Below are 24,775 nucleotides of genomic sequence, written 5' to 3'. Positions count from 1 at the left end.
GGTGGATTCGTCCCATATAAGGGTTCTTGAAGCTCTGCCATAAGTGTTGGCCCAAGCATGATCCAAACCTTCCAGAAATGGAGGCCTCCTCCTGCACTGGCTCCATTGGGGTTTCTCAGGGTGAGAGGCCAGCTGGAAAAGGAGGCAGCAGGCCTTGGGGATGGTGATGCAGGCAATGAAGGCCCCCTCTTCCCACCCAGGGCCCCCTGCCCAGCTCCATCAACAGAGACTCTTCTAGAGGGTCTCCTGTGTGTGCTCCCCCACCCCACAATGGCATCCTTCCTGCCCCGTCCTGGAGGTCCCTAGCTTCTGGGAACCAGCTTTCTGCCTCCTCAGCTCTCCTGGGAAGGCGGCATGGGTGGGGGCTGGAAGCCTTTAGGACCAGAAGAGCAAGGACAACTTCCTATGAAGGTTATGGAGGGAGGTGAGATGCAGACAGAGGTGCCCCTTGTGGGGAGATAGAACACTTCATTGCCACTGATGTACCCATAAGTCTCAAGTGTCTTATCTTTGTGAAACCAAAGGCATCTTGCCTTGGTGGGTTTGAACACAAAGTGGCTTCATTTTCTGCAGTCACTGCCTTTACCATGTGCTATTGACTCTTCTAGTTCCTTAATGATTTTTTGAGTGAATTCCATAACTTCATAAACATGGTCCATCATTAAGTCCAGACCACTTTGAAGCTTCAATCTCAAACTTGAGTTCAACTCCATCCTCTTCTGAGCTCCAAGGGAAGGCAAGACTGGCGGTGTTTGGGGTGGGGCTGCAGTCTGTCTTGTAGACCCCCCCCCCACTCCTCTTGGTCCAGATCTTCCAGGACTCAAGGGTTGGAGGGTGGTGGGCAGGCAGGGAGGATGGGAAAGGGAAGGCAGAAATCATAATAGCCAAGCACGTTCCTTTAAGACCCATGGCCTTAACAGCTCCTCTCCCAGTTCCCTGCAGGTCTTACATGGCCTGGGAAGGGACCAGTTGGGGTGGTGACTGGGAGCAGCAGAGCTGGTTTTGCCTCCTAGTAACCTCTGGCCGAGGAGAGTGACTCCTATGGTTGGCAGTTCTCTAGAGAATGGGGATTTGAATGTGGGGGAGGAGAACTCTCTGTCCTCACTTGTGTTTCCTGAGCGCCAATCCATGGAATGGGAAAGGCCCCCTGAGACCTCCTGCTACAGCCATCTTAGGTGGCTCAACAACCGACAATTGCTCACTGCGCTCATCTCTCTTCCACCTTTTCCTTAGATGGTTAATCATCTGCAAATAAACAAATACCGCATTAGTTTAGCCCCTCCCAGAATACCTTCAAAATTGAGGTGTTTTAAAGTAATGCTCAAGGCTTTAAAAGCCTAAGGAAGTAATCAAAGCTATTGCTTTGGCTATAAAAATGTTGAAGATGCTGAATGTAAAATAAATTGGAGTTCCCTTAAACTTTAAAAAAAGTATTTAGTGCTTTGTTTCTTTTGAGTAACTGATGACTTGTTCCTCTCTTTTAGTAACACCAACCTGTTTGCCAAGAGCAGAGCTAAATGGGAGCTTTCATCATATCACCAGTGTTGACCCATGGTTGGCAAATGTGTGGCCTCCTTTTATTTGGTCTTGATTTCTCATTCCTATTATTTCATTGCATACATCTTTTATGTAACCTGCTTAAAATTGTTTTTTGGGGGAAAGTGTTAAAAACAACCCCTTTCCTTTTGAGGATGATGAAAATGTTCTAAAATTAGATTATGGTGGTGGTTGCCCAACTTTGTAAACACACAAGACCATGGAGTTATGCACTTTAAAGCAGGTGAATTTAATGGTATGTAAATTATATCAATAAAGCTGTTTTTAAAAATCTTGAGGTTATTAGGGATGGTGGGAATGGGCAGATGGGGCACACTGTCACCCCAGTAACCCCCTAATTTACTGACTCAAGATCTTCAGAGATGGGGCCGGCCGCGTGGCGTATTGGTTAAGTTCCCACGCTCTGCCGTGGCCGAGGTTCGGATCCGCTTGTCAAGCCATGCTGTGGTGGTGTCCCATATAAAGTGGAGGAGATGGGCATGGATGTTAGCCCAGGGCCAGTGTTCCTCAGCAAAGAGAGGAGGATTGGTGACAGATGTTAGCTCAAGGCTAATCTTCCTCACAAAAAAAGAAAAAAACCAAGATCTTTAGAGACCCAGGAGAGATCTTTGGTAGGGGCAAGCGGGGCAGTGGGGCAGCTGTTAGGATCCAGCTTCATCATCCCCTGGTTGCCATAGCCTGGGTGGAAATGCGGCAACTACCATCTGGTGGACTCCTATCCCAGCCCCCTCCTCTACCTGTGGGGTAGACCGCCGCTGGGTGCGGGTCCCCTGGTTGTTGCTGATTGGCCCGGAGGCAGACACGTGACCTCAACCGGCCAATCAGCTGGGCTCTCCCGAGACAGTGGCTTCGAGTTGCAGGTGCGAACTTGGGCGCCGAGGATACCGCTCCCCGACTCCGCCCGCAGCCCCGGAGCCCGCCTTTGCTCGGGTACCTTTGGGTTCCTGCTGTTCACAACTGGAAAGTTTTTGACGCCTTGTGGGCGCCAGGCGCTTTCCGGCATCATCTCATTCGGGCTGGGCAGGAGGGCCCTGCGGGAGGTGTTGGGACCGGCGTGGACGGGACCCTGAGGCCAGGACTCAGAGTCGGGAGGTAGCAGGGCCTGGACCAACCCAGCTCGGCGCGCCTCCTCATCTGTGGAACAGGAATGACACTCGACTCAGCTACTTCATTGGGGGAAACAAAGGACGTCACCTGGGCCACTGCACTTTGTTGGCGACAGGGTCCCTCGAGTTGTTCATTGTCCACGGAGTTTAACCGCTCTTTTGTACAGATGAGAACCCTGAGGGCCAGGGTAAAGAATCCCATTATGTGCTGAGTCTCCCCTAACTTTTTTCCTGTGAATTTTAAAAATATTTTCTTGATAAAAAAAAAAAAAAAAGTATGCCTTTATGGCTGGTTTCTGCAACGATTTTGGTAAATTCTGGTAAATTTCAGAATAATAAATTTCTTTGGCTTAAATATTGCTCTCTATAAAAATAGTTCTGGTTAGGGAAATACATAGGCATAAATTAAAAATTTCAGGTTTTGAGAATCTGGACGGTAATGCTAGGACAGGAAGAGGTCAGAAAGCAGAGTGCTGTGGGGGGATGACCCCCACCAAGATTCAGAAGTCCGGGTGCAATGCCACCAGCCATGTCGCCCTGGGCCACTCTATGCCTCTAGCCTTTAACCAACATAGCCTAAATGACAGGTGGTGGCTAATGTCCCTCCCAGCTTTAAAATTCTCTTCCATGCAAGGGCACAAGGGAGCCCAAAGACTCCCAGGGCTTAGGCCCAACTGACCACTTCACAGTCCAGCTACTTTGCCAAGATTGGCTTGGCCTCCTGGCCCAGAGCTTCTTGAGTTTGAACACTAACTGCTCTTGCTCTCCGTTTGGGCCCCGGGGCTTTTAAAGAAGACAGCATAATGTAACTGGTGCCAAGACCGTGTCCAGGCACCAGCATCTCCACTACCCTTTACCCTTGGTAGGATCTCACAGGGCCAGAATTGTCTTAGGAATAAAATCAACATTATTTTCTCATCAAATTATTTAACAATGTTAACATTGAATTTTGCAGAAAAATTTTGAGTAAGGAGAATGTGTGGAAATGGATGTTTTGGGTTCCCTGAATTTTCTGATTAAGGAACCACTGGAAAACTAAGGTCACTCATCTGATGAGATGGGTTGAGCCCCTGCTTATATGCAAGTTCCTGTGTGTGTGTGTGTGTGTGTGTGTGTGTGTGTGTGCGCGCGCGCGTGCTGAAAAGCCCTTGGCAAGGAGCGTGGCATGATCTTTATGACCGGTTCAGAAAACATTGACCACTGGGAGGCTGCACATGGGCTGAGCTCAGGATTCACCCGGAGGTGACTTTACAAATGAGAATCCAGGGCCGGCCCCGTGGCTTAGCGGTTAAGTGCTCGTGCTCCGCTGCTGGCGGCCGGGGTTCAGATCCCGGGCGCTGACCGACGCACCGCTTCTCTGGCCATGCTGAGGCCGTGTCCCACATACAGCAACTAGAAGGATGTGCAGCTATGACATACAACTATCTACTGGGGCTTTAGGGGAATAAATAAAATTAAAAAAACAAACAAAAAAAAGAGAATCCAGATGTGCAGCTTGTTTGCCATCACCTGCCCTAAGTGGTTGGCACAAAAAGCAGAGCTTCTAAAGACAGAGTCTGACCCCAGCCCTCCATTTACTAGTTCTGCATTCACCTTGAGAATCTCAGTTCCCACACCTATACAATGAAATCTAACCTCCATCCGGGGTTGTGGAGAGGATTAGAAATAAAAGTGTAAAGCATTTTGCATAGTGTTCTGCGCAGAGCAGCCATTTAGTAATTGGCAGTTATAACTATTAGTTTCTTAAAGGGTAGATAAATTCAGAAGAAATTTGAATTGAGACCCAATTAATTCAAGTTGTATTAACAATTTTACAAGTGCATTAAATTTTCGGGGACAGTTTCTAGCTTTTTCTCCCAAATATTAAATAAGCTACTTTAAACTTAACCTCTTTGTGCCTCAGTTTGCTCATTTATAAAGTGGGGATAATAAATACTTTGTAAAGATTAAGTTAGTATATAGGTAAATCTCATAGAACAGTAAAAGAAATCTCTCAGAACAGTATTGTAAGGGCTGTATGAGTGTTAACTATTATTATTGCTACCATATAAATATGCTTAATTGCAGATAAGCCATAGTTCTCATAAACAAGAGCTAGGAAAGCCTCTGGACATGGCTGGGGGTGCAGGCATTTGCCTTCCAAGGCGGCTCTATGCATGTCCCAGGTTCTCAGGGGACCCTGGTTCCCCCTTTGCAGAATGTCATCCCTGCTCCTTTCCCCTTTTCCCCCAACTCGCTGCAGAAATACACTCCAAGACCACCAACACTTGACAAATGTTTGCTAACAGCCCAGCAGTTTTCAGGAGGGAGAAACTCAAATTCAGAGTAGGTTGGGGACTCATTCAGGGGCCCAGCAGCACTGGGAGTGGAATGGCAGGTAGAGAAAACGTACAGTCTTCAGCTATTTCAGTCCGAGTCCAGTCCTTAAGTCCTACCTACCCCCATGTACCTCCTTCCCCTGCATGTACCACTCCACCATCCTGAGTGGTTCTTCTCCAACAGCTGCCAACCTGGAGCAAACAGCAGAGGCCAGGTGGGAATGCACTGTTGGGTGCCCGTGACTCTGGCATCTGAGTATGAGCTGTGCTGAGGCCACAGGCCGGCTTGGGCTGACGACCTGGGTGGCTCGAGGCCTGTGGAGATGGAGTTGAGAGGGGAAATGTGGGCTCTTCTCCTTCACCCCACGGTGCCTCTGCTCCAAATAACTAAGCTACCGTGTTCTTCCTGATGGGTCTTGGCGCTGACACCAGAGACCCACCACAAGACTAGTACAACTCCGCCATGCCCACAGCTGAGGCTTGGGGGAATTATTGAGGAGGGAAGGGGAAGGGCTGCAGAGAGGGAGGAAGGCGAATGCAGGAGAAGCAGGCCCTCTTCTTCGTGAGCAGCAGCTGGAAATAAGCCTTGCTTGGGTCTGAGTGAGGCCCAGGGTGCACCGGCAGCCTGAGTTCTTCCTATGGGGTGAGCGGCCTCTCCTCTTCCCTGCCCTTTCGGTTCTCCTCAGCTCACTCATCTGAGTTCCGACAACTCCAGTGGTCACCAGCATCGCCAACACATCTTCTCAAATGTAGGACTCAAAGCCAAGAATTCCTAGCCCAGTCTCTTGGTTTCTCTGAGCACCAGATCCTTGTCTGCAACCTGGATGAGAAATTATTTAATGCAGAGGACCCTTAAGGAGAGAAATGAGATAATATAACTCGTTCTGCTCTAGTACTGTTTAGATGACACCTTTCACACTGGGCTGCGGCGATCAGGCCATATGGATATCTCCTCCTCTCACCTTGTTTCTCATGGGCGACTGCCATGCTTTATCCACCTGGCGCATGGTAGGACGAAGTTACACAAAACTGACCCTTGGGCCAGATCTGCTCTATAGGATTTTATTTTGCCTGCAGAGCATGTAAAGGATTTCGGAGTTGTTGAAATCAGGAAATTCATATACAAATCTGGACTCCTCAGCTTCTATGGAAAATTTTGAAGATGGGGCTCCAGGACCCATATTCCTCTGGCTTGGTGACAATCTGCTAGCACTCAGGAGAGGCTGCCCCCTTTAGACAGATGCCATCCACTCTGCTTGTCTCCATCACTGCTCCTCTCACACCTGAATCGCTTCCACTTTGCTCATTGATTTTACCTACCTGGTCTTTGTAGGCAGCTGAGGTAGCAGCTTCTGTAGGTGACTCGGGCAGTAATGGAAGCAAAGGTCTCCATCAGCCCCACCAAAGAAAGTTTTCAATACATGCTTGTTGAAAAGGCGGCATGTGGTCTTGCCAGGCAAACAGAATGTACTGTATAGTAAGGCACCCCTGGAGAGATGCTGTCCCCATAGGAGGTGCTCTAGGTAACCCAGCTGTTCCATGGGTGGCCAACACAGTGATGTTTGGTTGATTTGGCTGCAATTAATCTTCTTTCTCTGTTCCACCCTCTCTGGTGGAAACAGGCAACAGTGTGCCATTTGTGCAAGAACGGGGAGAGATGGCACTGGCTTTATTGAGCAACTATCAGCCATCAAGGAAAACACCTCTGGCCTTCCCCATTCAACTACTCTAATCATTATCACCGGGAAACCAACCCAAACATCCAACAACAAAAAGAAGGGTGGTAGAGGTGGCAAGGAGGGCATCATTTGAGGCTGAGGCACAAGCATGGAGGTGCAGAACCATTGAGGGGTTGAGGAAGGGCCTGAAGCTGGGGGTGTGGCAGGAGGTACAGCTGGAAAGATGGCAGTTACCCCCTTAGAGCAGTGAGCTGCCAGAGAACCCAAGGAGTGAGGACTTAAGGAAACAATTAATGGCTTAGGGCTTCTGCTTCAAGAAGAATAATCCACTGCAATACTAAACAATCCTCATATGGGGAGACTCTCCCCACACGGACAGGCACCATCACCCAACCCTGACTTTTAATGTGCAATGCAATTAACCCCTAAAAAAAGAACTCCAGAATAGAGGTTTTCAAACCATCTTTAGGATTTTCCAAACTGGATCCCCTACCCCCTACCCCTAGGGACAGCATTTTATAAAACAGACTCAGTGGAGCTGCTCTGGTGCTGGAGGACAGGTAGGAGGCCCTGACCGGGGTTGGCACTATCCTTATAGAGCTCTCCAACGCCCAGGAGCATGGTTTAGACCACTGAGCTGGAGTACAAGCACCTTTTCCAAAGCAGAACAAGTCACCCCAAAAGAGAGTTCCTAAGAGGCCAAGTGCTCCTACAGAGATGAACAGTCCCACTTCCTGTTGCCACATTTTTAACTATTTATTGAATGAGGCAGTAAAAGACAGAATGGAAAACAACACAGAATCCATGCTCTGCTACTCGGGTTTTGCTTTTCTTTTTCTTCTTGGCAATTTCTTCAACTATTAGGAGGTTATTTCACCACAAAGGAACACGGACTTTAAAGCCCCTGGACAGCTTCACAATGATGATAAAAAATAATAATTAAAAAAATAACAAATTGTAGAACTAGGACTGTTTAAGTAAATTTCCCTTCCCTCCCCCCATTACGTACAGGAAAAAACATACAAAGAACATTGGATAGTTTTATATAAAACAAGCAAATACAAGAATCTGAAACTTTTCTCAAAGGCTGAGCAAGACATGAAGAATCTTTTAATGTCGCATTAAAAAAAAAAAAACACGTTAAATACGCTATCACACATGAGGGGCCTGGGAGGAGGAAGGAGAATTATTCCTGTACTCAAGGAGCAGAGATTTGGCCTGTCGAAAAGTCAGGTGAAGTTAGCCACTGGAGACTTCAGGCTTGCAGCTGAGAAATCACAGAATTTAATAGTTACAAAGAACACCCAGACCAATCAACACCTGCGAGGAGGAAGCCGTGCGGGGCCTGGGCCCACCAGGATGCACACCTGGGAAAACTGCAGGGTCCCTTCTGAAACAGGGCCTGATCCAGGAGCGCAGGAAACACCCTCGGTCCTCTTCTCTTCTAAGGCCCCAGTGTGTTGGCTAACCTTCCTCAAGCCAGGTGCCCCTGTCAGTTTCAGGCTCTTCTGTTAAGCTACAGAAAGTTACAGGAAAGGAGAAAATTGCTCCCATTGGTGTACTCTGGTCTTGGAAGATTTTTCTCTCCCTCTTTCCTTTCCCCTTCCAACCCCTTCCACTCCCCTTCCCACACGCCCCACCCCACGGACACACGCACAAGCACACTTAACGCGTACACACTCCTCAAACCCTTAATACTTCTGTTACCTTCAGTTCATATACATGACCAATTCAGGACTGACCTTAAAACTAAAGCAACACTTGAATAGTCATGAGATCAAGAAGGTTTCCTGGGAAGGGGAGGAGATGGGAGGCGGAGGAAAACCCTCTTGTCTCTGCCTGGGAGCTTTAAGGACATTCACCTGCCTGTGGCAAGGTCAGCACCTGGGCCAGCCCGAGGAGTGTCTCAGCTGCCAGACCACGAGGCCCCTGGACCTTGCAAACACAATTTCTGGACCCCACCCCGTTCTGGGACCTCCTTCCTCAGGTGAGTCCAGCAGGGAGAGTTGTGGGTGGCCACTGGGAGGCAGCTTTGGTGAAGGGCATGGTCACCTCCGCCTGAGTTTGTCAGTAGCTCAACGCATGACCCTGGTATGAACAAAAACCGGGTGACTGTGTCTGGCCACGTACCCTACACCCACTAAACTGGGTGAATTATTGTTTCCACAGCTCACCTTGATTTCATACAGATAATTCCGTGCGGGTTTCATATACATATATATATATATATATACACACATATATATATATACTTTATATATATGTAAATGTGTATATCCATATGTACACATACACATATTCACACTCACACATACACACACATAAGTATACACACATGTTTCTGCAGAAAGAAGTCCTGCCACAATTTGGCTTTTTCAGGACAGTGGAATTGACAACGCAGTATTTTACTCCACCAATCCCAGAAAATCAAGAGTGGTGCTTTAAAAAATGCAATTCCAAAATCCGCTGCCTTTCTTCCTTTTTAAAAAAAAGGTTAACAAAACTTTTCTTCCAAAGTCGAGAGACTTAATTCCATTTGATTGCACCTCTGCAAACGTGTAAAAAATTTTGAAGTAGACTAGAAAACCATGCCACGATATGGCTGCATGTCACTGTTCCAATGTCACCACCTCCACAGCCTGGCCGTCCATGGTGACTGTGCTGTCCGATATCCTGGTGGTCACAGGGGCCATGGCCACCTGCACCGGCCCATTGCCCTGGGCAAGGCTGGTTACCACAGTCTGGTACATGCTCACAGGGATCTGGACCAGTCCTGGGGAGACAAAGGGGAGATCATTGGTGGGGATCGGGCTCAGCTTCCCAGATGCTGGCTGGACAGGGCAACCGTCTCCAGCCCTTCAGATGTCACTGTCTGCAGCCCCAAATAATTACATACCCACTGTCCAGGCACAAATACTTCCCTTTTCTCACCCCATTTTAATTCTTTAAAACAGACTATCAAGAGAAAAGTTTGGAGAAACTGTGGAAACATGCCTCAGGTCAGGGCCTCCCCAACTTGCCTCCAACTTTAGGAAGCATAGGTCCATTGGGTATGAATCCTCCTCCCCCCAAGCCCATCCCTTCTGCCTGCCTTCTTCCTCTAGGAAAGGCCACCATTAATTTTCTTTGATGTTCTGCTACACTAATTTCTTCAACTCGCTTTCTCTGCCTATGCTCAAGTTTCTCTCAGCTTGAAGAAACTTCTCCCTCAATCCTATCCTGTCTTCTGGCTACTGTCTCTCCCTTTAGAGGCAGCTTATTTAAAAAAAATAAAGCATTGTTCATTAGTTTTCTGATTTTAGATTCCATAGACCACTAAAATTTTAAAATACACTTTGGGGTCAACTTAAAAAAAAAGACGCTACCTACCTCCTAATATCACTATTATTTCACAGTAAAAGGATAGTTCTACACAAAGAAAGGAAAGTTGATGCTTTTATACGACATTAAAAAAACATATTTCCAATTAAGTAAGACAGAATAAATGCACATATCAAACTCTTTTTCCTCCTAAAACTAAAATTATAGTGAAGGAGGAAAAAAAGGATATAAATGAGGGATGTCAACATATTTCTGAAAGATGCAAAGCAAATTTAAAGTGGTTCTGACTTATCAGGGAAGCAGAAGCTGTAACTTCTGTGTCCATAGAGGGCTCAGGACGTGGAGGCCCAGCTACTGCAGAAAGAGGGGATGAGGCCGAAAATAGGAATTAACTGAAAGTTTGTCTTCAACTGATTGGACCAGCAGGTCCCACCAAGCCAACACCTAGACCTTTGTTGACAGGACATCTGAAGTTCATCTACTGTACTGAGAAACTGACCTAGAGAGACCCAAGAAAAGACCTACAGTGATATTAGTTGGGTGGGGAGGCCAGGGGAGACGATGAAAACTCTGGTCTGCTGTGCTAATACTTACCCTGAGGCCGACAGGTCACCTAAGCTTTGCCCAGCAGCACCCTGACAACCAGCATTTCAGTGTCTCTTAGGGAACACAGAGGGAGCAGACAACGTGGGGAGCAGAAGAAAACAAAAACAAATGTCCCAGAATTCTAATATCTTCAAAGATAAAAGAGATTTGTATCATAAAAATGGGATGCTTTTATTAAAAAGGAATATGAGAAAAATTTTAAAATAAAAAATCACATAGATGAAATACATTCTGAAGAAAGATCAGAAGTCAAGTCAAGGAAATCTTCCAGAGAGTAGAAAAGAAAAGATTAAAAGATAGAAAGCAGGAGAGAAAATATGAGACTAAAGAGGTCCAACCTCTGATAAAAGAGAATTCCAGAGAGACTAGAATAAATAGAGAGTAGGAAAATTATCAGACACATTGTAAGTAAATTTCTAGAAATGAAAAACATGAGTTTCAGATAGAAAAGACCCACTACATGCCCAGCACAACAGACGAAAAAAGATCGAGACACTAAGACACATCTTTGCAAAACTGCAGAACACCAGGGATAAAGCAAAGATCTCAAAAGATTCCAGAAAGGAAAAAGAAAAGTCATATACAAAGAACTAGGAATCATAATATTGTTGGACTTCTCAAAAGCAAGCCTGGAGGATAGAAGATGATGGAGCAATGCCTTCAAATGTCTGAGAGAAAATGCTTTCAGCCTAGAATTCTGTATCCAGACCATGAAATGAGACTCACATCAATTAAGTGTGGGGGCAGAATAAAGACATCTTCAGACTTGTAAGGGCTCTAAAAATTGGCCACCCCATGCACACTTTCTCAGGAAGCTCTAAAGGACGTGCTCCATGGAAATGAGAGAGAAAACGAAGAAAGAAGTGGCCATGGGATCTAGGAGACAGAGAATCCACTGTAGAGAGGTCTAGGGCAGGACAAGGGGCCCAGGACAAGGGCTGTGCAGTGAGTCTGAGAGGAGGACAGACAGAGAGAAAGGGCACGACTACACGGGAAAGGGTACTGAGGCGGGTTTTCCAGAATTGGGTAGAACCGGTGATTACTACTTAAAAAGTAGAAGAGAAAAAGCAAGTATTAACCATAATAATTATAATACACTCATCTTGGCAGTGAACAATTTTTATGTGGTTATAATAATATAAACATAAAAACTGAGTTATCAAAAAATTGTGATAATGTCTCAAGAAATAACGATATATGGGGCCGGCCCGGTGGCGCAGCAGTTAAGTGCTTGCGCTCCGCTTCGGCGGCCCGGGGTTCATGGGTTCCAATCCCAGGCGAGCACCGACGCACCGTCTGTCAAGCCATGCTGTGGCAGCATCCCGTATAAAGTAGAGGAAGATGGATGTTAGCCCAGGGCCAATCTTCCTCAGCAAAAAAGAGGAGGACTGGCATTGGATGTTAGCTCAGGGCTGATCTTTCTCTCCAAAAAAAAAAAAAAAAAGAAATAATGATATAAGACTAATATGTAGACCAGTAAAGATACACACCAGAAAAAAGAATATGAAGTGTTGCCTCTGGGGTAGTCTTCTTTTGAAAAAGGACTTTTAGTCCTTTTTGACATTTAAAACCATATATTGATTTGATGAAAATAAAAATTAATCTAAAAAATAGATATCATCAGAATATTTTCTAAGGCAAAAAAATCAAACATAAAATATTCTTTTTACAATGTTAAATTGTATCTAAGTGTTTTCTAGAGGTAAATGTTGCCAGTTTAGGAATAAGTATGTGATGATGCAACATGAAAGAGGCCTCTATGTTTTGTTTTGATGACAGTCATTTTTGGAAATCCAGGCTCACCCTGGTGCATGTTATTGGGAATGGAAGGTACAGCCCACCACCTCTCACACTCGAGATGCTGGGGCCTGAAAAGAGAAGAAAGGAGGCCAGCTCACACTCGCACACGAGGCTGGGAGGACAGCCGGCTGAGGGGCCAGGCACTGGCTTCAGAAGGCTGTGGGGTTCAATTTCTTTCATCTAGACCTTTGCAAATGGCTCTTAAATGTCTCTAATCAATCCCTCTTTCAGTTCACTCTTCCCTGCCACCAGAGTTATCTTTCTATAACATGTCACTCCCCTGATCTCAGACTTTTCAAATTCCATGATGTTGAAAAAGTTCCCAAAGCCTATAATGAAGTTCAAATGTTTGGCATGGTATTCAAGACCTCTCGTGATCTGCCCTGGTCTGCCTTTCCAGTCTCATCTCCCTCACCTCCCTACAGGCACCCTGCACTCTGGGAACCACCCTGGACCAGTCTCAGTTCCTCAACATGTTGGTCACACTCCTTTTGGTGGGCCTTTGCTCAAGTTGTTTGCTACCTGGAATTCCCTCACTCCCCACGCCTTCCCCTTTAAAAGCCAGTTCAGTTGTCCCTCCTCTTGAAGCCTGCCCCATCCTAGCCCCAGTCAATAGCAAGAGTGGCCTCTGGATTCTCAGTAAGCACTGGGACAGTAGTGCATAATCTGGCTTGGCCCAGTTAATGCAGGTGGATAGGCCTTCCCACTTGACTGAGGGCTCCTGGCTCTGGTTCATGTTCTTTTCCCCACACTTTGAGGTACAAGGTGTGCCATCAGTCGGCATCAACATAGCCTCCAAGGCAACAAGCCAAGGGAGTCTATTGCTGGCTCAACCAACGTGCAGCTGGGCCTTACTCCCCAGACTCTAGACTCTAGGCATGAGCTTGAGTATATGTGAAAGCCATACGACCCCTTCAATCACCCCAATTTATCATGATCTTCATCACTTTCACCCTCTCTTCTGATGAAAACAGGCAAAGTTAATGAAGTAACCTCAAATGCCCAGTGGCAAAGCCAAGACACCTGTGTAATCCTCCCAAGAACCCACATGCTAGCAAACAGCAACCAAAACCAGAAGCAAAAATCAGTCTCATTTCACTGCTCTTGTTTCTGGGCTTGATTCAGTTCTAGACCCTCCAAACCTGGGGAACAAGTGACACACTTTACAAATACAGGGACTACTGTGAGCAGGGAGATTCTTCTAACTGTGAGCAACCATCCTGGGTTAGGGCTGGGGTGGATAGAAACTTAAAGAATTGTCAGAATTAAACCTCTTTCACCTGGTTTATGATGTTTGGTTTCCTATGATGTGGGTCCATGTCCAACACTGTTGTTAAAATAGTTTTTAGTATCAGGGAAGATTTGTCCCAGAACAAAATGGAGAACAGTTCAAATGCAAAAATATATATTGGCTGAGACCGCTATAACCAGAACAATCTCCTGAACACAACTGATCTTGCCCTCTTTTACAATTCTTCAGTGCTTTCCAGTGGCCCGTGGGATATAAAGTCCAAATCCCTTTGCAGGTATTTAAAGCCTTCATGTCAGCCCCTGTTGTTCAGTGCAGCCTGTGATCCACGAATCCCCACCCACTTTACACTCCAGTCAGGGGAACTACTTGACTGAAGTTCTCTGTACACACACGCCTCCATGACCTGCATACACCATTACTTCTGCCTGGAATGACTGTCTCCAGCTTGTTTCTTGAATGGGCTCCCATTCTTCCTTCAATAGTCACCTCCAATCTCTCCTCTGTCTTAGCTCCTCTTCTCCCCAGGTCCCACAGCACTTTGTACTGGCAATGTACTGAGGCAATGGTCATATTCATTACCATTGTTTGCATGTCTTGTCTCCAAGGAGACTATAAATTCCCTAATGGAGGGACAGAGTCTCCATCTGTGAGTCCCTAGCAATCAGTTAGTGCTCAATAAGTGTTTTCCACACTCATGAATGAAACCTGCCTTCTGAGATTTCACAGGTGTCCCTCCCAGGGACTGAGTGATTGAAGGGGGTGGGGGTGGGGTCTTAGGATGATTAGCTGTTTCAGAATGAGAGCTCCCAGCCCAGAAAACAGTAACATAAAAACTACATTCAGGACTCATCCAAATAAAACCATTTTGTAAGACTTCACCTTCTGTACTTCACCTCGCAATCAAGGAAGGGTTAATTTGGCCTCTACAACTGGGTGATGAAATGACTCCTACGCAAAGCTGTCTCAGAGTGAATAACGGGTGACAGCGACTGCACATCTGAAAAGCTTTTCAGAGGGAGAAATTCCATATACAGAGGTCATTTCATAACCTCAAATGCCTTGAAATCCCAATTCCATTATTTTCTACATGCATTTTCAGTCTACCTCCATCTTAAATAAATGCATTACCATCGCATTGTGGGGATTTTAGAATCTCTCTCTCTCTCACAATACAGCCATTTTGACATGGGATTAGATTAAATCGTCTCAGTGTCTCTGATCTAGCAGCCTTTATGTCCACGGCAAGGGAAAGGGGGAGGGGACTGGAGGCTTGGACACCAGCACGCACTAAGTCCGGCCGGCTGCCCTTGGAAGAGAGATGATTAAATGCTGAGGTACAGTAATCAGGCTGGGATTGTCCTCGCATCTGCTCAGCCTGCCCCTGATTAGCCCTAATCTAGAAGGCGTATGTTAATCTAAGCTTGTATTCTGGGTCATTTTGATTGATTAAGCAACAGGAAGCCCTTCACATTCTACTTTAAGGGCTTGAAGTTCCCCTTTTTGTTTTTTTCAGAGAGACCCTGTATAATTCTAGCAGTAAGACTCTCTTGGCATTTGTATAGCACTTTTCAAAGCCCTCTCACAGCCACTGCATATTATTTGATTTCTGCTAAGACCCTGGAGGAGTAGGCAGGGCAGGTGTTCTTCCCTTTCACAAATGATAGGCAAGCTCCTTTGGCAGAACCGTGGGCTTATCATAAAGGCACATACTCCAATCTTTAGTACCCCAATATTTCAAAGCTATAAGAAACCTTAGAGTTCATTCAGTTTAGTAAATCCAAGCCCCTTTCTTTCTCTTTAAACTCAAAGGTAAACAGATAAAACGTTTATTAAAAAAAAAATTAAACATGGACCAACAGAGACTGAGTGATATTTTCCCCCCAAGATGACTGAGTTTTGGTAAAGCCAGGTCCAGGCTCTTCATCTGGGAGCCTTTCCATGCACCAGAATGCCCTTATCATTGAACACTATGGCCAGCAGGGGCATTGAAGGGAGAGGACTATCTTTGGGCTCACTGCTGCCTCTCCTCTCAGGCTTCTTGGTAAAGTTTATAGAATTGGCCAAAATGGAAAAAGAGGGCAAAGGCAACTCAGCAGCTTCAGGTCTCAGCACAAGGACTTCCTTGTCAAACAGTAGTCAGACCAAAATCCCTGGAGGAACTGCTGGCTCCAGAACCACATTTCCCTGTAAAAGAGAGAGAGACCTGACCCTCCTCTATTTCTCTCCTAGTTGGGTATCATTCTTGAGCCCAAATGGTCAAAGATACTCCTCCCAGTCTTCTCCCATCTCAGTAAGTGGCAATTACACCCTTCCAGTTGCTTAGGCCAAAAACTTTGAAGTCATCTTTGACTTCACATGCAATACATCAGCAAATCCTGTCAACTCGCCATTCAAAGATAACCTAGCATTCAGCCACTTCTATTGCTGCCTCCCTGGACAAACTCCTATGGTCTTTTGCCTGGACTACATTTAGCTCCCTGTGTGATCGCCCTGCTTCAGCCCTTGCTCCACTGCAGTCTATTCTCCACACAGCAGCAAGAGGGATCTTCTAAAACTTCCACACGAGGTGAGGGATATGGAGACATGCTCTGAAAATTCAGATCCCCAGGCCGGCTCTGACACAACTCACACACTCCTCGCCCAATATCCTTCCTTCCTGCAAGTCAAATGCCCTCTGGGGGAGGACGCACGGTGAGGCTGACCTCCAAGGTGGCCAGCCTTCTGCTCTGACTGCTCAAGGGAGACCCCCACACAGGGTCCATTCTTTGAGGGGCCGGCTCCTCTCATCAGGGGCATCATTCCTCACAGAGTGTTCATCAGTCTCTTAAAGTTTCCCCCCTTTTAGGAGAATCTCTATTTTAACAGGGACTTAACTTTGAAAAATAGTTAACACACAGAGGATGAAGTAAAAAAAGGTACAAAAGGAGTAGACAGTAGGAAAAAGTAAATCTCCCTCCCAGAGGTAACTACTGTGGCCAGCTTCTTGGGTGGCCTACAGTCTACCCAAGATTGTCTGTGCATCTGAAATGTGTATATGTGTGTCTGTGTCTTTTCCCCACTCAAACAATGCATTCTATTCATACTCCTCTGCACCTTGCTATTTGGGAGACCTTTCCTTACAAGTACAAAGAGAGTGGCTTGGGCCGGCTCCGTGGCTTAGCGGTTAAGTGCGCGCGCTCTGATGCTGGCGGCCCGGGTTCGGATCCCGGGCACGCCCCAAGGCACCACTTCTCCGACCAACCCGAGGCCGAGTCCCATGTACAGCAACTAGAAGGATGTGAACCTATGACATACAACTATCTACTGGGGCTTTGGGGGGAAAAAATGAATAAATAAAATCTTTAAAAAAAAAAAAACAAAGAGAGTGGCTTTATTTTTTTAGTGGCTGCAGAGCATTCCAGTTGTATGGAGGTGCTTGATTTTGATTAACCAGTGCTCTGATGACATACACCTTGGGTTTCCAATCTTTTGCTATTATGCCAAATGTATACACAGTTTTTCACAAATGCAAGGATAAATACCCAAGGAGCATGATTTCCTAGTTGGAGGATATTTATACTTTAAAATTTTATAGGTACAGTAATGGGGGACTCTTAACTGTTCTCCTCCCCCCAATTTCTTTCAAGACTCAAAATAATCTATTTCTAGTAGTGGTATTTAAGATTAAGGCATTAATAAGTGATAGTGAAAATACTTTTGGACAGAGGTTCGTCTTTGAGCCACTCAAGTCATATTACATGGGTGGCGGGTAACACCATCTACTCATAAGCTTGGCCTTGTCTTCTAATATAAGTAACCATTTGCTTACGTTAAGGGGTTTGGCCTTGTTTTCTGCAAAACAGGAGGCCATGAGGTTTTATAGTGATCTGTTTCTGATGGTGGCACCAGGAGAGGCTTTGCGGTAGACCATGGGCGCCAATGAGAGTAGCTTGAAAGGTTAGGGTCACAGGCTTGCACACTCTGTGGATTTATCATTCATGAGCTGATCTACTCTATTCCTGACCTCTCCTGAGGTAATGAGTTTCATCACTTACCTACTATGTAATGGAACACGCACACACACACACACACACGTGTGTATGTGTAGAAATGCAATTTATTTACTTAGGGGAATTCATTTATTTTTCCCAAGAATAACTTCCTTTAGTATTCTGAGATTTGATGAATAAGTCTATATATCACAGTTAGCTAAATCTTCCTGAAATATTGTTTGCCAATGGCCACCCATCCACCAAAAAACCCCCCACAAAAAGCAAAAACAAAAGAAAAAACAATTCCAATTTTTTATGGCTTTCTACTATGGGAAAAATAAAGTCCAAATACCTAATAGTTGAGGGATTATACCAGCCCTTCTCACAAATACTTTACATTATCCCTTCATTACAACCATACTTGTTCCCTCAGTGTACCCTAGCCAGCCCTGGTGGTCTAGTGGTTAAGATTCATTGCTCTCACTGCCATGGCCCAGATTCGTTTCCCGGTCAGGGAACCACACCACGGTTGTCAGATTGTGGTGGCTACGTGTTGCTGTGATGCTGAAACCTAAGCCAACTGTATTTCAAATACCAGCAGAGTCACCTGTTGTGGACAGGTTTCAGTGGAGCTTCCAGACTAAGACAAACTAGGAAGAAGGGCCTTGCCCCCAATTCCGAAAAAATTGGCCATGAAAACTCTATGAATAGTGGCGAAGCATTGTCTGATGTAGCACTGGAACGTGAGAGGATGGCGCAAAAGAGGTGGTAGGGTTGTGCTCTACTGTAGACAGGGTCACTGGTAGTCGGAATCGGCTCAACGGCACTAACAAGTGTACCCTAATCGCCACCTCTATTTGCTCAGAGCAGATTCCTCTGCCTAGAATTATCCCCTGCCAATCTAAGTCCTGTTTTCCCAACAATTTCCACATCTTTCACGCAGTTACCCCAGATAGAATAGCCCCCTGGGTTCTCTCCTGCCTGTGATTTTACTGCCTTCACCATTGATTTGGCACCAGCTCTTGTGCAAACCTGTTTCCAAGTAGTTACTGTTTCTCTCTGTATAAATCTGCTTACTTAGATTGTTGATAGGACTATGTCTCTGAATACTGAACAACTTGAACACAGTAGGTGCTTAACAATTAAATGTGACAACAGATCATGTTCTTCATGATTTCAGAAACTTGGTTACATTCTTATTAGCCTTGACCTCTGCAGACTGAAGAGCCTTGAAGCCTTTTACTCTGCTCCTGAGTAAAGTAGGATTTCGTCCACAACAACACTCTTAAGGTAGTGCAGCCAAATGTTCTATGTTAGTTCAGGTGCATTTCATGTGAGAGTAAAATAGCTGTTTTATTTCCATTAATTCTTCCCAGACAGAAAGACCTATGTGTGAATCCTGGCTCTGACACTTAACGGCTTGTGAGCCTCACTTTCCTCATGTGTAAAATGGCAATTACTAATCTCACAGGGTCATTGAGAACTAGATGTGCCGCCTTGGTAAAGTCTGGCACAGTGCCTGGCACACAGTAGGTATACAATAAATAGTTACTTTTCAAAGATGACTTTGAATAAGAGGTCTGATGAAGTCTGGTTGGGGTCACAGATGTTAGAGGAAAGCTCTTGGGAAACAGAAAGGAAAGCAGAGACAGCACAGATCTCCTTTCAGCAGCAATTTGCTCCTGCCAGGAAGCACATCATTTGCCAAAGTCCTTCAAAGATGTAAAGATCAGAGATAACAGCCATGAAATCAGGGCAGATGGACTGGTGGGGCACTTCCTTTGTGAAATGCAGCCATGATCAGAACTGGCACTGGAACTGCACCGTGACACATATGAAGTAGCTGCCGGTTCAGTGCACTGGTAAATCAATGATCCAGGCTAAACCATTAATCAATATTAAGAATGTTAAACATACGATCAGGGACAGTATGATATGATGTCATCACTCTGATAAATTTCTAAACCCCTGCAGAAACTAATAACATACGCTCGAGCCCAGCAGAGACAGAGTAGCAGGCCTGATCGGGTCACCCAGAACCACAGACTGCCCTCCCCCACCCCACCCCACGGACAAGATAGAGCAGGACAGACGGCCTGAGGAAGAATGGGCCTTTCATTTGCCCTCACAATCTGGGAAACCTTTGGGAATTGTTGTTTGCTGTAACTGAATCTTTTAGCCCAAAGGCTTTCCAAGTTGGTCACGGAAATATCTTTAGTTGGAAGAGAAATATTGATGGTTGTGAGAGAAAAATAGAGAGCTAAACAAATAAATCATCAAATAAAACACAAAGTTGGTAGAAGAGAAATAATCCTTAAAACCCAAGGGAAAAATTTACAATGTAATGCCTTTTGTAGTTTACGGACATGAAAGCTAACTACATGTATCAGGGAAATGCTGGCTTAAATGGGGAACTGGAAGACTGTGACTAGAAAGGATAGGAATGAATAAGTAAGAAATGAAACCATGTATTATATTACCTAAGTAACTTCTGCAGTTTTTAAAGAGCCATCAAGGGTATCTATAGGTGTTTCTAGGGGTGACAGGCAGGATGAAGTCCTTTAAAAAATCTTATTTGTAGGCCTGGAAAAAAACTTACATCAATGACTGATGTCTAAGGAAAGTCACTATTATGGTATGTTGCAGTATAGAAATGGGAGAACGTGAAAGGAAATCAGGTGAAGAAGCTAGTCCGGTAGGCAGGCGGCAGATAAAGAGGCTGAGAATGACCAACAAGGACCAGATGGAAAGAGGACAGATGTAAGGCAAGAAAATGAAGGACATGAAAAGAATGCCAATATCAAAGAAAAGGAGATGCAGGTAACCCTCATGGTAGTAAGACAGGGGGAAACAGACAAAAAGATTTCTCTCCCAGTGGTTCTGTTTCTGTTATATTCGCTGATTCTGGGACATTTAATCTTCCTTTTCCGTGTTTTCTAAGTCCATGGCTTTTGGGTACATTCGAGGGATTTATAGATTAAAATATATATTACATCTGGCAAGTATTAAATATTCTCATGAAGCCAATAGCAGCCTCATAAGTGCCTTGGTGTAACAGGCACTTCTCAGCATCTAAGGTTTTCTCCCCTCTTGCTAGACAATCTCAAGCCTCTCTTGGAAAAACCACTTTCTGGAATAACTTTCATAGCAGTGACTCTGTCTGGCTAGGACAGTGTCACTGTGTCCTTTGCCTGATTTTGCAGACTACCAGGAAACTCTTGTCCCCACCCCATAAGCCAAATGTTAAAAATGAATCCATTTTTTATTTTATTAGTAAATGTATTTCAAAACATATTTTGGAGATATAGTTTCACAATTTCCTCTTGAAATTATTGGAGTACCGAGGAACATTAATGAAATCAGGGTTTTGTGCTTCAGTGTTCAGAACCACTGAGCTCCCAATGTGGGGTTGAACAAGCTGACTCCGAAGCCTGCTAATCTGACCAAGAGGGCTTCAAACTGAAAATGGCAGGAGAGAAAAGCGTTCGACTAAAACTGTGGGACATGTACGTGCTTGGGAGGACATCTGATCCGACTATACAAAAAAGGGCAGGAGGTGCCTAGTAAATTTCCAGAAGAAATCACTGGGAAGAAGGGTGGGAACAACACTCAAGGTCTCCAAAGACCAGTGGACTCATAGTGGTCTCCACTACAGACCAGCGCACAGGGTATGGGCAATATGTGAAGCGTGGATATTTTTAAACAGAAAGTGGAGCTGAGATGACAGAAACCTCAGGAGAAAGTCATCGAACTAAGAGTTGGAAATAGTCAGGCGTAGAAATGAATACGAGGGCCAATCCGGAGTTACCCAGAGTTAGGAATGGAGATTTATTTATTTTTGTTATTATTTTCAAATTTTTCATTACGGAAAATTTAGGCACAAAAGGAGAGAGCCTAGTAGAAGGACTGCGCCCCCTCCTCCCTCCAATATGCCCATATTCAGCCTTTGCCTCTTCTCTCTGAACAGAGATAGACCGAGGCAAAGAAGCTTCTAAAGATGTTCTCCTGACTTTTCAACCCCTCACTTAGAACAATCTGTAGAGTACCATTTAGAAAACAAACACACACTAAAACTTTCTAAGAGCACATAAAGGGCAGAATTAAATTTGCTTTAGGCAATGAGACATCTAAAGACAGCAGATTGGAAAGTGGTAAACTGATAGTTGGGGTTTCATAGTCACATAGATAGAAATCTATCTTAATAAACTTCATTTTGATCAACTATTTATCCTGCCTTTCCTATCTAGACTGTATTTAGGATAACCAAATTGTTAATGGGGACAAGTTCTTTATAAAAGAATTCCAGCTAATAAGGCAGAAGAAAAGACAACACTAGAGAAATCACCATTTTGTAACTCTTAGTGAAATAATGAATCTACACAAAGTCATCAATGGTTACTAAAACCATTAGGTGACCAGGTGACGGGGACTGTGGAATAGAGGAATCCCACCATCCATGCAGGATGCAGCACCTGGAAGGGCAGCCTCTCAGTTACTCTACCCACCAGCTGCTTCCTTCTTTCCCCACAGATGACCCCCCTGCGGCATTCTTAGTCAGCGTTCACTCCCAGCGGGCAGTCTGCCATACAGAGGCCTGACAATAACAGAGAACTTTTAAAAAGCACTGGGCATGACGGGCCACTAGAAGGAGCTGTGGAAGGGCAGCCACAGGAAGACTGTTTCCCATGCACACCCTGGTGCCTGGGGTACAAAGCCGTCTCTGACACCCACCCATGGAGGGTTTCACAAATCCTTCAGTTTAAGATGCCAGCATGCTGAGTGCTAACGGTACATGTTTATAAAAGTAGATCTTATAGTCAGGTCTTAGCTGAGCCAAAGGGACGGTAGGTCATTTCCTCCACACTACCCCTCTAAACTGGAATTTATGATGTGCTTTTCATGTGGCAGACTTACTTTCCTAATTATGTCTTCCTTAAGCTAATATGAAAACTAATTTGTATTCCTTAAGTACCCAGCAGCTGGGTGGGGGGTGGAGGAGATGGTCCAGACTTATGTTGGCTTGCTTAGAGAAACTGTCCAAGGATTTTAAATGTGTCACGAGTAATCTGCATGACAGATAATCTGCATGCAGCAACTAAGAGTTGACTATATTTACAACTGTAAAACTGACAGGTTATTTCTGCCTCACAGGGCTGCTATGAGGATAAGGAACATTATATTTACACGATTTAAGTTCTTGGGAAAAAAGATACTATCTAAATTTGAGGCAGTATTGTTATTTCATACAGGTTTTCTCTCAGGAGCCAAACCACCATGTAGTAGCTACTAGAGGCAGACAAATGGAAGAAGCAAGATTAAAGATCCTGCCCTCGGTCCCCAGAGTTGCTGAAAATGGAAGGTGCCACCAGCTCAGTGTTCCACCCCCAGGAGTGTTGTCCATACTCCATGTTGTGCACAAAATGAACAATTCATGTACACGCTGTTGGCTCGAGTGTTCATATGCCCTCTTGTTAGTCAGAAGCTCTGTTTAATGAGGAAAACACTCTCCAGTTAAACAGTGGGGCCGTGAAAGCTTAAGGAAGGGAAGGCCAGGGGCATGCGAGCTGAAAGTAGACATTCCTAAAATTAAAGTCCTTTCTCACGGTTACAACTCATTATTTATTTTTTTTGAGAGGTGTGCAGGGGGTGGGAAAAGGACATGAGATTCTTAGAGGAAAAAAATTTTTAAAGGTGAAAAGATAAAGATCACAGTCTAAGTAAGATGGCTGGAAGGAGTAGTTTCAAAAACATTCAGGCAAATTTCCTTTTCCCCTTCCAATAAGGCTGAAATAGAAACTCTAAGGCTTGCTTAAGCAGTCAAGACATTTCCAGAAGTTTAGACCAATCTCTAAAACAGTGCTGTCCACTAGAACTCACTGTGAAGATGAACATGTTCTATTTGTGCGCTTGCCAATATAGTAGCTATAGAGCACTTGAAATGGAATTTTATTTGATTTTAATTAAAGTTTAAATAGCCAGAGTGCAGCTCTAAAACTTTTCCAGAGCTTCCAGTGAGCCAATTCCACATCATAAACCTGCTTTAGTTGCACACACACTGTAGAACAAGGTAAGAGTTGCCTTTGTTTAGATGGACACTCAATCTGAAATTGGATGCTCTGCATTCACCTAAAATATATTTTCTTTATTTATACCACATGTTTTTTCCTTTGCTGCCCTATCCCATCAACTTATTTTAACAGCCCCCAGCCCCTAGACCCCTAGGTGAGAAACTTTCAGCATTTGAGAACAATATAGTATGGCTATACATTATAGTGCTACAAGTAGTATAGAGAGGCTGGGTTGGGTGAAGTCAAAAGAATTGCTGGACGCCTATTTAGTGAGCCAATCTGATAGCAGGGTCTTTGTAGACTCACTCAGAGCAGTGTCTCAGTTTCCATATTTAGACCCCTTCAATGATTCTCAGATCCAATTGCTAGCTTTACAATGGGAAAGATGTTTTTATCAATTTCACTTTGAAAACCCCATTTAGGCTCTGAAAATCTCTAAATTGGGGCCTTTCTGATAATGAAGATTTGGTGTAATTATGTCACAGGCAGTTGTGCTGACAAAGCAAAACAAATATGTCTCCTTGCTGAGCCTTTGGTCTCAGTCTGACCAAGAGGAGGAGAAAAGAGGCTTTGTCAGGAGCAGATGTGCAGTGGGAGGCCCCAGGAAAGCAGATCTGTTGAATGAAGCAGGTGCCACTTAGACATTCACTTTACTGACTCCAACCGCAACCTCCCCTTCATTTGATATCCTGCTCTTGGCAGGCGGATGGGAAGAGGGCATCACACAAAAAGGAAGCATGTTTATCCTGTTCAGATTACTGCTCTGCCAGGCTGCTGCTGCCGGGTTCTGCACATTTGCTCTTTATTAAGCAAATGGTAGAGCTGGGAAGTGAATCCCTGTATTTACACAGGTAACCTGAGAGCCAGAAGGCCCCAAACCATACTGGCTGCGATGTGCAAGCTATTAGAGTTAATAACAGTGCGCTGACATTCCTTCAAAATCCTAATGGAAGCATAAATAAAAAGAGGAAAGTCCCCTTTACCCAAAAACCTTAAAAACTTCATTCTGTAAGAATTTTTCCTGTTATGATATTCTGGTTCTTGTGTGAACAGTGATTAATCCCATTTTTACAGGCTCAATTAAAACCCACTTTTCA

The 24,775-nt window shown here is 44.9% G+C and overlaps 1 protein-coding gene across 5 annotated transcripts in view; it reads right to left on the bottom strand.

Moving 5' to 3' along the window:
• Positions 1-7,395: 7,395 nt before the first annotated feature.
• The window catches only part of NRF1 (nuclear respiratory factor 1), a 130,320-nt gene continuing 112,940 nt past the window's right edge, over positions 7,396-24,775 (bottom strand). For 4 of the 5 annotated variants that reach the window (XM_058529803.1, XM_058529813.1, XM_058529832.1 and 1 more), the window contains one exon: positions 7,396-9,433. In XM_058529803.1, coding sequence (XP_058385786.1) covers positions 9,270-9,433 — 164 coding nt within the window. In that variant the 3' untranslated portion in view covers positions 7,396-9,269. The remainder of the gene's footprint in view (positions 9,434-24,775) is intronic. The other variant, XM_058529841.1, reaches the window with a different exon arrangement.

This window comes from Diceros bicornis, chromosome 3 (genome assembly GCF_020826845.1).
Source record: "Diceros bicornis minor isolate mBicDic1 chromosome 3, mDicBic1.mat.cur, whole genome shotgun sequence".
Lineage (NCBI taxonomy): Eukaryota > Metazoa > Chordata > Mammalia > Perissodactyla > Rhinocerotidae > Diceros > Diceros bicornis.
This window is presented reverse-complemented; position numbering and strand designations above follow the sequence as displayed.